The sequence below is a fragment of the Hipposideros armiger genome, unplaced genomic scaffold (assembly GCF_001890085.2).
Source record: "Hipposideros armiger isolate ML-2016 unplaced genomic scaffold, ASM189008v1 scaffold_357, whole genome shotgun sequence".
NCBI lineage: Eukaryota > Metazoa > Chordata > Mammalia > Chiroptera > Hipposideridae > Hipposideros > Hipposideros armiger.
Genome location: NW_017731707.1, coordinates 1,151,084 through 1,163,935, shown reverse-complemented (window position 1 = coordinate 1,163,935; position 12,852 = coordinate 1,151,084). Strand labels below are relative to the sequence as shown.

At 36.5% G+C, this 12,852-nt stretch overlaps 1 protein-coding gene across 5 annotated transcripts; it reads left to right on the top strand.

Moving 5' to 3' along the window:
* Positions 1–401: 401 nt before the first annotated feature.
* ADH4 (alcohol dehydrogenase 4 (class II), pi polypeptide) lies at positions 402–12,489 on the top strand. Of its 5 annotated transcripts, none has more exons than XM_019661651.1 (10): positions 402–504; positions 993–1,094; positions 1,657–1,692; positions 2,189–2,330; positions 3,718–3,805; positions 6,162–6,393; positions 7,782–8,042; positions 8,995–9,130; positions 9,627–9,765; positions 11,885–12,489. In XM_019661651.1, exons 1-10 carry the CDS (start codon positions 487–489, stop codon positions 11,907–11,909), a joined length of 1,179 nt encoding a protein of 392 aa, XP_019517196.1. In that variant the 5' UTR covers positions 402–486; the 3' UTR covers positions 11,910–12,489. The 5 variants fall into 5 exon arrangements, with proteins under 5 accessions (XP_019517196.1, XP_019517197.1, XP_019517198.1 ...); XM_019661654.1 differs by having other exon boundaries at positions 419–514; XM_019661652.1 differs by lacking the exon at positions 1,657–1,692.
* The last annotated feature ends 363 nt before the right edge of the window (positions 12,490–12,852 follow it).

Genomic DNA, 12,852 nt, shown 5'->3' with positions numbered 1-12,852 from the left:
ACACTAAGATTTCATTCATATAAAGTGTTTAATAAGTAAAACTAAACTACTTACAGAAGAGCATCAAGCATAAAGAAATGCAAGAAAATTATTATTAAAATTGTGAAGAAGGATGGGTATAGAAAGGATTCTGGGAGTGTCCCTTATAATAATGTGTTATCTCATCTGTTTAAGTGTATGTTTAGTAAATTTTTATCCTTTATCTTATATTTTGTAATTAAAGGAAAAAAGTAAACAAAAATTGTCTCCACATAATGGCTGGGAGCATTGGGTGTTTGCAGCTGAAATGTGATAGCACAAGTGACTGGTGAACTTAGGGCAAAGAGCTGTGGATTACAGCAACCAAAGGAAAGTGATTGGATACTAAAAGATCAGGACTGGTATTTATACAATGATGGTTCATTACAGGACACAGAGCACCCTGGATAGAAGTGGAAGAACCTCTCAAATCAGAGAGAAATTTCCAAGGAGAGTTTCCCAAGAAAAATGAGCACCAAGGGCAAAGTAAGCAAATGTACTATTTCTTTATTCAATTCTTCTTTTTCTTCTTGTTTTTTTCTCTCTATGTATACATTTGCTAAAAGAAGCTTTCTTCGGGTATTATTTTCAGAAGGTATCAATTTAAAGTTGATCAAAAGGGTTACCCATGCTAGAAATTATGAATAATAGAAGAATATGGAAAATATTCATAGTATATTAATAAGTAGAAAACAGCAGATTGCAAAATATCACATAGACTATGATCCCATTTGGGGATACTCAAGGGATTGACCTTATAAAATTACATGTGATAAAATTACAAGTGTGAGTTGTATTTCTTTTGTTTTTATTTGTATTTTGAAACTCCCCATGATTAATACCACTGAATTTATAAATAAGACTAATGATATTTTAAAATATAGTTCACAATTGCATAACAACTATCAAAAAATACGTATTCTTTCTCTCTCTCTGTCTCCCTCTCTCTTCCTCTCTCCCTCTCTGTTCCCCAGGTTATTAAATGCAAAGCAGCCATCGCCTGGGAAGTAGGCAAGCCCCTTTGCATAGAAGAGATTGAGGTAGCTCCCCCCAAGGCTCACGAAGTTCGAATTCAGGTGAGTGGAGACTTTCCCTTGACAGGACAGACAAGGCAGTGAGTGCAGACATGGCTTCAATTAGGTCAAGCCTATGTGGTGTGCCTGAGAAGCCCGGGCTTTTTCAGTATGGGGAAATGATATTTTCAGGTTCAGATCAAAACAGGCCCATCCCCAGGAGAAGTAGATTATTATTCATTGATCAGCAGTTATTGATAATGGGCTTAAAATTTAACTTAACATTATCTTAACATGAATTATCTTAACATAAATTATCTTAACATTAATCATTAATCCTAAGAATCAGAAGAAAGAATTGAATTCACTTTGGATTCAAATTGGTTATGTTTTCTTTTTGTCTACCATTTGCCAGTTGGAAAGTGTTATTAAAAGAAAGATAGTGAATTTGGTTCAAAACAAGGGAGTGGAAAAACGGAAGTGCTACCCTGAACAGCATAGGGTCTTGGATGCCCAGAGGAAGGGACAGGAGTGGGTTAGCAGGGAGAAGAGACCGCTGCTAACCCACTCCTCGTAGAGAGATCATAGATGGCAATTTCAGACAATTTCTCCGTTTTCCCCACAGCTGCCAGGCTTTATGTTTTCCCTCCAGACTGCCACAGTAAGAGTTCATCCATGAGCATGAATGCGATAGCCCCACGAGAGGAATCTTGAATAATAATACAGTAATTAATTTAGACAATCCTTTATTTGATATCTCACTTTTAACTATAAAAAATTTTTTTAACCTCTATTTCATTTCATTTCATTTCAACAATAGTGGAACAAGACCTAGTAACCTGTGTTGCCTCCATCACTTCTGCCTATTAAACTTGTTTAACTTTTCCCTATTCCCTTTGATCTCTCCTCTCCTGGAGACAGTAACTGCCAATTATATCTCTTTTTATGATTTTCCAATGACAGTAAGAGGTGGAAAAAACAAAGAGCAAAAGAGTATATCCTAACATATTTTTATTTAAAATATTTATTTCAAAATATAGTTCTTTTATTGAGCTCAAAAAGTGTTGTCAAGTTTCAAGGTGATATTGAGCCTAAAATTATCCAACTAAAAACCCAATTTTATAGTAACACAACTCAAGTATGTGGTTACTTTGTAGATAATCGCTACTGCCCTGTGCCATACTGACGCCCATGTTATCCACCCTAAATTTACGGAGCCTATGTTCCCCGTGCTCCTTGGCCATGAGGCTGCAGGAATTGTGGAAAGTGTTGGACCAGGAGTGACCAACGTCAAACCAGGTATTTTATTTTCTGATTCCAATTAAATGGAAATGTCAGGATATTTCTGGTATAATTCCTGACACAGTCCTGGCTTTGCATGCTACAACTGATCTCTGTTTACATAAGGGAACCATCTTTTCCAAGCAAAATTGAGATACACCATCTATCACAATCTAACAATGAGACAGAATATTTGAAATCAGAATTGTCTAATAAAATCTGGGGAATACGGTCACTTTATTTACATATAGTACTGAGAAATTGTCCTATGAAGCAAAACTACAAAGTTAGCTTAAACTGAAGCTTTGACGCTTCCGTGGAGGCACAAATGACAACCTATATCAAACTTCTTTAAATAAAATAGAAAACTAATTTAATATTATAAGAATTTAAAGAATGAGATCTCTCGGTAAATTAAATGAGAAATATTATACATATGTCAATGTTAGCTTAAGTGTCATTTTGGAAGTTTGAAAGATAAAAATAATATGTTAATGAAACATGCCAATAGCTTAAATTACTTACTTCATATTTCATAACAGATCCACCAAATACCAGAATAATGTAATCCTCACTTGTCAGGCAGGATGAACCATTTCATTCTTTTCTCCTTTGATGCTCCAAACCAAGAAGTTTATTTGGTATCTTTCCATTCCAAACAAGATCACAAAAACCAATTGCTCCCAAAAGTTTTGCATCCATGAAGGAGTCTGGCCAACGTAGTCCCAGCTCTACCACTGACTGTGTGACCTTTGCAAGTTAAGTCACTTTTCTGTGACTCAGATTTCTGCTTTCTAAAGTGGGGACAATAATAGTACCCATTTCAAAGGGTTACTCTGAGAATTAAATGAGGCAATACAAGTAAGCAGCTAGAATGGTATCAGGCACATACTAAATGTTGAACAAATGTTAATTATTATTGGACCCTGGTAAACTGAATAAAAAGTAGAATACTAGAATTTCAGAGTAAAACAAATGGTGAAACATGGAGATGATATAACGTTTACTCTCCATATCTAGCCTGTTACTGTCCATCACCTCTCCTATTATGTGAGAGTGTTCTATTCCATACAGTTATTTAGAAACGCCATAAATAATAGCCATAATGCAGAAAGTTTTGCAATGACAGCAGAGTCTCAGACAGAACTCTTCATCTGATGGTATGAATACAGATTTGTTATTTGATTGCCAGCAGAGAAACAAAGAAAAATAAAAAAGACAGTATATGCAATAACTTGGGGGAATCAGGGATTTTGTAGAGTAACAAAATGTTGTAGCCACCTATACTTTCTGCTGAACATAAAATGTATACCATAAAGAATGGTGTTTTCCACCAATTCATCTGGTAGAAACTGTTTATAAGGAACATCTTAGACACGATCCAACATATGACCTTTCTTTGCAGGTGACAAAGTAATTCCACTCTACACACCTCAATGTAGAAAATGCAAGTTCTGTCTGAGTCCACGCACGAATTTTTGTGCAAAACTCCGGTAAGCTCTATACACTGCTAGTAAGAGTATAAATTGGTACAAATATTTTGGGCAGTACATTGGCAATACCTAAGAGGAGTAGAAGAGGTGCATATTTTCTACCCACCAATTCCACTCTTAGAAACTGTTGCAAAACCACCCAAGGACACATGTGCTAGAATGTTCGTTACAACATTGTTTCTAAAAGCAAACAATTGAAAACAGCACACTTGTCCATCAATAAGAGACTAGATTAACAAATTGTTATGTAGCAACACAATGGAGCGCTATGTAATAATGAAAATGGTGAAACTTGATCTACACGTATTGACATAGAATACAGTAATCCCCCTGATCCATGGTTTCACTTTCCAGTGTTTCAGTTACCCATGGTCAACTGCGGTCTGAAGACACTAAATGGAAAATTCTAGAAATAAACAATTCATAATTTTAAATTGCACACCTTTCTGAGCAGTGGGATGAAATCCACAACATCCCACCCAGAACGTGAATCACCAATTTGTCCAGCGTCTCCACACTGTATAAGCTAACCTCCCATTAGTCACTTAGCAGCCGTCTGTTACTGGATCACTATCATGGCATCTCAGTGCTTCTGTTCAAATAAGAACCCCAACGTGCCAGAATAGTGATGCTGGCAATTCAGATATGCGAAAGAGAAGCCTTAAGTGCTTCCTGTAAGTGAAAAGGTATATGTATGTACAGGAAAAAAAAGCATAGTTTATATAGGGTTTGGTATGATCCAAGGTTTCAGGCACCAACTGGGCACCTTGGAACATACCCTGTGGGGATAAGGGGGAACCACTGTGATCTCACACAAATAATGTTGAGGGAAAGAAGCAAGTCGCTGACAGGTATATTTAGTAAGGTGTCATATACAAAAATAATACCATATATTGCTTACGGTCACATGTGTAAAGGTATAAATATATCACTGGAATGATAAATGCCAAATTCAGAATAGTAGGTATTTCTGCAGAAGATGAGAGGAGAATGCAATGAGGCACAGTAAAGTAATTCATTCCAATGCCACATTGATATAAGTCTTGGAACTTAATTTTGAATCTAGGCAATATGGCTTCAGAGTCCAAAATCTTAATCACCTTATTCTTTACTTTAATGAGACTATAGAAAGATTTGTCCTTAATGCTAATTGAAACTAATTTTTGTATTACTCTTACATCTTTTGCTGTGTCTCAGTTTCCTCATCTGTAAAATAGGAATAACAATAATGCCTGCTTTACAGGGTTGTTGTAGATATTCAGAGAATTAATACATCCTTTTGCAAACCTTTAATGAAATAACAGGCTTTGACAAGGACCATCAATTCTTTCTAACAAAACAGAGATTAAGTATTATGTGTCTCCAGATGAAAACAATGCAGCAACAACCTTTGAAGTACTTCTACAAAGATAAAAAACCTAAATCAGATCAAACATATAGATCAAAAATAGTAGTTTAGAGGAAATACAGGGATGGAGAAACGTTAAACCAGATTATAGTGATGTAATCAGAAAAATCCAGAATGAGGAAAACTCTACAGGACAAATAACTGTTTCTTCAACAAATCAATTGTAAGGAAAAAAACAAAGGGGAAGGTGAGAACCTATAAATTAAAAGAGGCTTAAGAGACATATCAACCAAATGTAATGTGTGGACCTATAAGAATCTTTCTTTTTCAGGGATACATACTGAAATATTTACAATGAAATAGTGATGTCTGGGATTTACTTCAAAATAGTGCAAAATGTGGGGAGGATAAGTGGTGGTGTGGGGGCTGAGGGTAGCTAATAGATGAAACTAGATCAGCCATGAGCTAATAATTGCTGAAGCTGGGAGGTGGTTACATTGAGATTCATTATGTTATTCTTTCTACATTTATATATATCTGAGTTGTTCATAATAAAAATTTTTTTAATTAATACATGTAAAACCCTTAAAAGAGTTTCTGGCACATAAAAAGTATTCAATTAAAAGTTTATTATTATCATCATTATTATCTTTAGACTACTTCTATTTATTATATTATGTATGATATTATATGTTATATTTATATTATATATTATATTATATATTATATTTATATATTATTTATGTTACATATTTATTATATTATATGTGTATTATATAATGTTAACATATTATTTATATAGCATAAATAAATATATAATGTATTATATTGTATATTATATTTGTTTATGTATAATTACTTAACCAAAAAGTCTCAAGTCATTTTCTCAATATTTCCATCTCATAAAATTGTCATAACAAATATTTAATGCCTAACATTTTTTTCAAGAAAGTAATCAGTGGTCCATTTATGTTCTTTTTTTTGTATCTTGTTTTAAAAATTCTCTAGTAAAGTCAAAAATCTTATTGCTGATCAAGAAGTAATGGATGACAAAACCAGCAGGTTTACCTGCAAAGGAAAATCAGTTTACCATTTCATGGGGACAAGTACCTTCACTCAGTACACTGTAGTATCAGATATTAACGTTGCCAAACTAGATGATGATGCAAATTTAGAGAAAGTTTGTTTGCTTGGATGTGGATTTTCAACTGGCTATGGAGCTGCAATCAATACTGCCAAGGTAAAATGCCAAGGTTATATAAAATAGAAGTTACTAGGAGGCAATGTGATAAAGCAGCTAGAATTATCTTCAAACCCTGGCTCTTTCCTTTATTACCTCTGTGATTTTAGGCAAGTTATTTAACCTCTCTACTCCTACTTCTCTCTAAGAATATCTATTACAAATTGGTGCGAGAATAATTAAATCATATCACATATGTAAGACATCTGGCCCAGCAGCAGGCATATAGTTAGCACCCAGTTCAAGTTAACATTCCTACACTAGTATGTTATATGACAGACCCTCCCTAATTTAAACACAGCCTGCTTAAATATATCCCCTAAATATAAATCTTCATCCTGGGACAGCAGACCCAGCCAAGAGACAATAGAAACTACAGAGACCCCCACCCATCTCCATATAACCCCTCCTGCTTTTTCCCCCCGATGCTACAAATTCCTCTCCCTGAATGGTAGTAATTCAGCTCTGCTTCTCATCCTACCCCTTTTGTGGCTCCAGGGGAGGGTCTCAGGTGAGGAAAGGAGAAGGACAGCAGTTTGGTGTAGCTGTAGTACTGGAGAAATCTTGGAGATGAAGTTGGAAGGTAACCTGTCAGATAATGAAAATCCTCCAATGCCATGAAAGGAAATTTGGACCTCATCCCACTTAAATGAATTGATAATTTGGGATGATTGAGTGAGTTAATTCACATTTAGAGAAACATTAGTGGTCATTAAAAACCAACTGTAATATTAACACAATCAAATAAGCCCAATTAGAAACGTGGACATCAAATTACCTGTGACATATTAAAAAAGGAAAACAATAAACCCTTTAAAATGTGTGAGTCTTAGAATTTTATTCTGATAACACTAAAAAGAAAAGCAAACAAGGAAATGATTTTCATGTGGGCTTGTTCCGTATGAACTGATAATCCTCATGGCCCTCAGATGATTCCCCAAATTTAGTCAGTAATTCATCCATGTTCACATTGATAGATTTCCCCAAGTGGCTATATCATTTAGTCTTATGACAGGCAGTCCTTTATTTATATGTTCCTGCCCCCCACCTCACTCTGTCCCTTAAAAAAAAAAAGTGGGGGCAAGCCGAGTGGCTTAGTTGGTTAAGAGAATGCGCTCTTCTCAACAAGGTTGCTGGTTCAACTCCCGCATGGGATGGTGGCTACACCCACCTGCAACTGAGATTGAACACGGCACCTTGAGCTGAGCGGCTGCAAGCTGCTGACGGGTGGCCAGATGGCAACTGGACTTGGAGCTGAGCTAGCTGCACCAGCCATAACTAAGACTGAAGGACAACAACTTGGCTGTTCCCCTTCCCCAATTTCCCAATTAAAAAAAAAAAAAAGTGGAACCAGCTGTTTTTCAATTTTATGATTTTTCTGCCTGTAGGTCACCCCTGGTTCTACTTGTGCTGTCTTTGGCCTGGGAGGTGTCGGTCTTTCTGCTGTGATAGGTTGTAAAGCAGCAGGAGCTTCCAGAATCATAGCTGTTGACATCAACAGTGAGAAGTTTACAAAAGCCAAAGCCCTTGGAGCCACTGACTGCCTCAATCCTAGAGACCTACGTAAACCTGTCCAGGAGGTTATAGCTGAAATGACCGATGGAGGTGTGGATTTTGCCATTGAATGTGCAGGTGGATCTGAAGCCATGGTATGTATGTTTTTTTAATAATAGTATTTAATAAATAATATTTATTAATATTAATAAACATTGACAGTATATATTAATATATTTATTCATTTTATATTTAATATTGTATATTTGTATATGTATAGAAATTATGTTTTTATAATAAGTAATGTTTATTAATAATATTATGTATTATGTGGTATATGGTGATTGATATTTAATAATAAATATTACTGATTACTACTTAATATTAATGTTATTAATATTTTTGTATATTCTTCCACATGAATCTCAGCAACAAATTAAGAGAACACTTAGAAATGAAAATTATAAAAGAATTGTGCATACAAGAAGTAAGCAAAAAAGTAAGAAAAGAAAAGGTAGATATAAAGAAGGGAGTAAGAGAAGGTGACTGGTGGCACCCTAGCAACCAGGGGTACCCACTCCCATCTAAAAATAGAATGGGGAGAGGTCAGCAACCTACAATCAATCCAGTTCTGTCTGTTAGATCTCAATGAGTTACAAAATTAGGTACACATTTGGAATTTTCAATATATTAAACACACTCACACACACACACTGCAAAATTACACAGTAAATCTTTTTCTCCCAATTTTCCATCATTCAATTTTCCATCATTCAGATTTCTTCACCTCGCAGGATGGGCTACATACATACTTTGTAGGGCCCTTCTGAGAAGACCCTGGGGGGCTGCACTGGCGGCACGCCCATGAAGCCAGCCCTGTTTCTTTTAAATACCTTTTTTAATGAAGCTCAAAATTTTATTGAATTTTTTATCTAAAACAAAATCCTCAAAGCGTGATCTGCGAGTATAATACTATGACCTTATGAGCTTGATGCCCATTATCTCACATACAAAGTATAAATTTTCCCTGAAATGCAGTACATGTCCACTGGAAGCATGTTCTACTTTTCTACTTACTCAGCTACTCTTTTGTGTTTGATCTTCCAGAGAGCAGCTCTGGAGTGCACAACAGTAGGCTGGGGGTTATGTACTCTCGTTGGAGCAGCCGTTGATGACCAAGAATTGAATGTTTCTCTCACGGACGTACTAACCGGCCGTACTATCAATGGAACATTATTTGGTGGTCAGTTTTGTTTTGGTTTTTTTCTTTTAATTTTCTCCCTAGTAGAACTCAAAGTCTTATAATAAAGATTATTAAAAAGGAAAGGCAAATAATTTGTTGTTTAAATAGTGAGTGCCTAGAACACATCTAAAGACTACATAAAAACAATTCTATTAATTAATTACTTGAAACTAAAGGTTGTATAGGAGGATAACTACAATTTGCAAACTGAAGTTCAATTTGCATTACAATGAACTAACACAGAGGAACAGAAGGCAGACTTTGACCAAACTGAGATCATTTCTTTTCAAAAAATAGAAAATAATCTTGAATTTTTCTTATGAAAAAAAATGCTAAAGTAGATAAAAGTATAGAAAATTAAAGATGGGAGGGGGTTTCATCTATGTGGAGTAAGCCAAATCTGACCAAATAATTTCATTTATTCAACCAATACTGATTAAACTACCTCTTCATGGCAAACACCATGTCTTTATTTGGAATTTTGGCCAAATTACAGGTTGGAAAGGCTTAGATTCTATCCCAAAGCTGCTTACTGACTACAAGAATAAGAAATTCAATCTGGATGCACTGGTGACCCATACACTGCCTTTTGACAAAATCAATGAGGCTTTTGACCTAATGTATCAAGGAAAAAGGTAAATTACCAAACAGATGGGTAAGTGGTTTGAAAAACTTTTATGATGATTCTATTTTTATTTGATGTTAAAAACTAAGCACTTTGTCTTTTCTGACACTTTCCACATCATCAGATGTACTACATGTGATGTGCTGAAAAGATTAAATAGTGGCCATTTGGGTAGGAGGGAGGAGGGGAAGCTCTGTTTCCATAACGTACACTGCCATGCACTGTTCCAACACACAGCAGTCATATAAATTGACACATTTTCCCTTTCACTAACAACCATTAACTTACTTGGGGTTGCTCCCTAGAAAGAGACGTTTCTATAGTGTAATGTGAGGTCCCTCTAGTTACAATACAGCCCTGGCCCTGGAATTATTATGTTAGGCAATTTAACCAAAAGTGCCCACCGCAAGCCCTTCTTTATCAGAATCAGGTGAAAACCATAGAGATGTGAGCAGTTAAGTGGCGGGCATCAAATACTTAAAGGCTGCCCCAGCTCTCTCATTCTCTTTCTTTGTCAAAGGTCTCCTGTAGGATACACCTGATCCACAATTTTAGCTCGATGATGCTCCCTTGGCATGGGCCCTGAGAACTGATTTATAGAAATGTCCCCACTGGGGTATCCCTAGCAGCTGGGGAGTGGGTAAGGCTAGGATCTTCAAGCACAGCCTTGATCAATAGAAGCAAAGGGTACAACACCAGGAACAATGTCACGTAGAGGAAATGCAGGACAAAAAAAAAAAAAAGCAAAGAAAAAAGAAGACTTTACAAAAGAGAGGGGAGAAAAGGCCTAAAGTTAAGTGACAGAAGTTTGATACAGAGGAGGAATGTTACAAAACAAGAAAATAAGTCTATGACACCATGGTTGGAAAGGTATAGGACCCAGGCTATTTTATGGGGGAAGAAACCTAAGAAAATGCCCCTACTGATATTTGTTCCTAATTTGGAAACATATTAGCTACAATGTAACAAGAAGTTCAATAAAAATAAAATAAATAAACATTATTTTTAAGCTACGCTAAGTAACTTAATGCATAAGCCCCACAATATCTTGCAACATCTCAAAATCCCCATAAGGAGTATTCCTCAAGTGAGGAGTTGGGTTGGGGTTCGGGGCCTTAGACCCTGGAGCTCATAGCTTCTCCACCACTACTCCTTTTCTCATAGAGTTTCATTCATGGAATACACCCAAGGAATGCTAAGTGGCAGCCAAATGGAAAACATTGCATTACTTTATTAATAACTGGGCAAGTCTCCCATACTCTTAAGGTGGCAAAGTGGAGGCCTAGGGCAAACACCTGAATGAAGCCTCCTACACCCCCTCTGGCTCACTGACTGCCACACAGATGGAAAAGGCAAAGGATGGGCCACCCCAGGTGTGTTTACCATATGGCTACAGGAAACACAATTGAGGACAGTCTCTCCTGCCATACCAACTGCATAGAAGCAAGGAAGTGGAGGAGAGGGGACAGGATATAGTGATCAAATGGCCTGTAAAGGTACAGTGACCCTTACTCATGGTAAGGAAAGGACACAGACATTCTCCCTCCACAGGGAGGTGTAGCTTCCAGTACCTGAGTGAAGAAAACATTTATGCATGGCAACCTACTGACGCCAGAGGCTCCACAGCTCCAGCAGTAAGGTCTGAGATAAGGAATTCTCTGTCCTTGAGGCTTATCCCCCTCTTTGCTTCTGCATGTGGAATAAGTTATCCAAAAGTAGGAATATTTGGGTTCTCAGAAAGTAGCATCCCAGCATGCCAACCACTCCCTCTTTTGATGCCCAATTTTCCCTAGGCTACAGAAGAGCCAAGAGCAGTGATCACTCCAAGATGAAAATCTCACGACAATCTTGGCATGCTCTACTTCTCTACAGCTCGGCTGGGCCAAAAGGACTCAGGGACAAGCGAGGGTCCTCAATTTCCAGCCAACTTATTGACATTGTATATAAAGTATTATTACTGTCATGAATGAAAGAGGGTGACAAGACAAATGAAATTAGGCTTAGCAAATTGTGTTCCTATAAAGAAAGATGAACTCGAATCCTGAAATGCAAAAACAAAAATTATTTGTGGATTTTGGTTAAATTTATCATGAAAAGTATACTGACTATTGTTTTCTATTTATTAACAGCATTCGAACAATCTTGCTCTTTTGAAGATGCCAGGCACAATTTGGAATACTTTCTGACCAAATCTGAACCTGTCCAGTTACTTTAAACCTGCTATGATGAACCAAGGATCACAGTGAATTTAAACAAATATTTACAGTTAACATCTCAACATCAAATTGCTATTAAAAATTACAGCATTTGTATCCATAAAATATATTAATATTTCCTATGTTAAATAACTGTGATAACTAATGTGTTTATTAATAGAATCATATGATGTTTGGGAGTTGTTTAAAACTAGTTCTACAGAAGTGGAAGTGATGATGAAAAGATAATAAAAAAATTTGATTGGCTATATGTTCACAATTTTTTAGGTCAGGTGATAAATATATGGGATTTTAGCATACTATCTATTTTTGTATACGTTTAAATTTTTCCATAATAAAACAAATTTTACTATTATAGAAAAAAATCACTATTACATATATATTACATATATATAAGATACACATATATCTTTAAAATATATACACATCATATATACATATATATAATGCTGTTATGTAATTTCTGAGTTCCAATAAGGTATAAGCTATTCTTCTTTAATAAACTACTAAATAATTTCTTTTCTTTTTTTTTTAAGATTTTTACTGGGGAATTGGGGGATGGGAACAGCGCTGGGGAATTGGGGGATGGGAACAGACAAGTTGCTGTCATTTTGTTCTTCAGTCTAGTTGTGGAGGACGTTGCTTCACTGGCCCAAGTTGCACCATCATTGCGCTCTTCCCAGGCGAGGCAGATCAGTCGCCGGCTTCTGGACGGCCGCTCACTGCGGCTGCTGGCTACACACGGTAGCCCATGGCAACCCACTGCCACAGGGTCTGCAGCCTACGCTGTCTCCGGTGACTCACGGCAGCCCAGCTCCAGGTTGAGCTGTTGTTCAGCATCTTAGCTGTAGAGGGCAGTGTCACTGGCCCTCATATGTGGG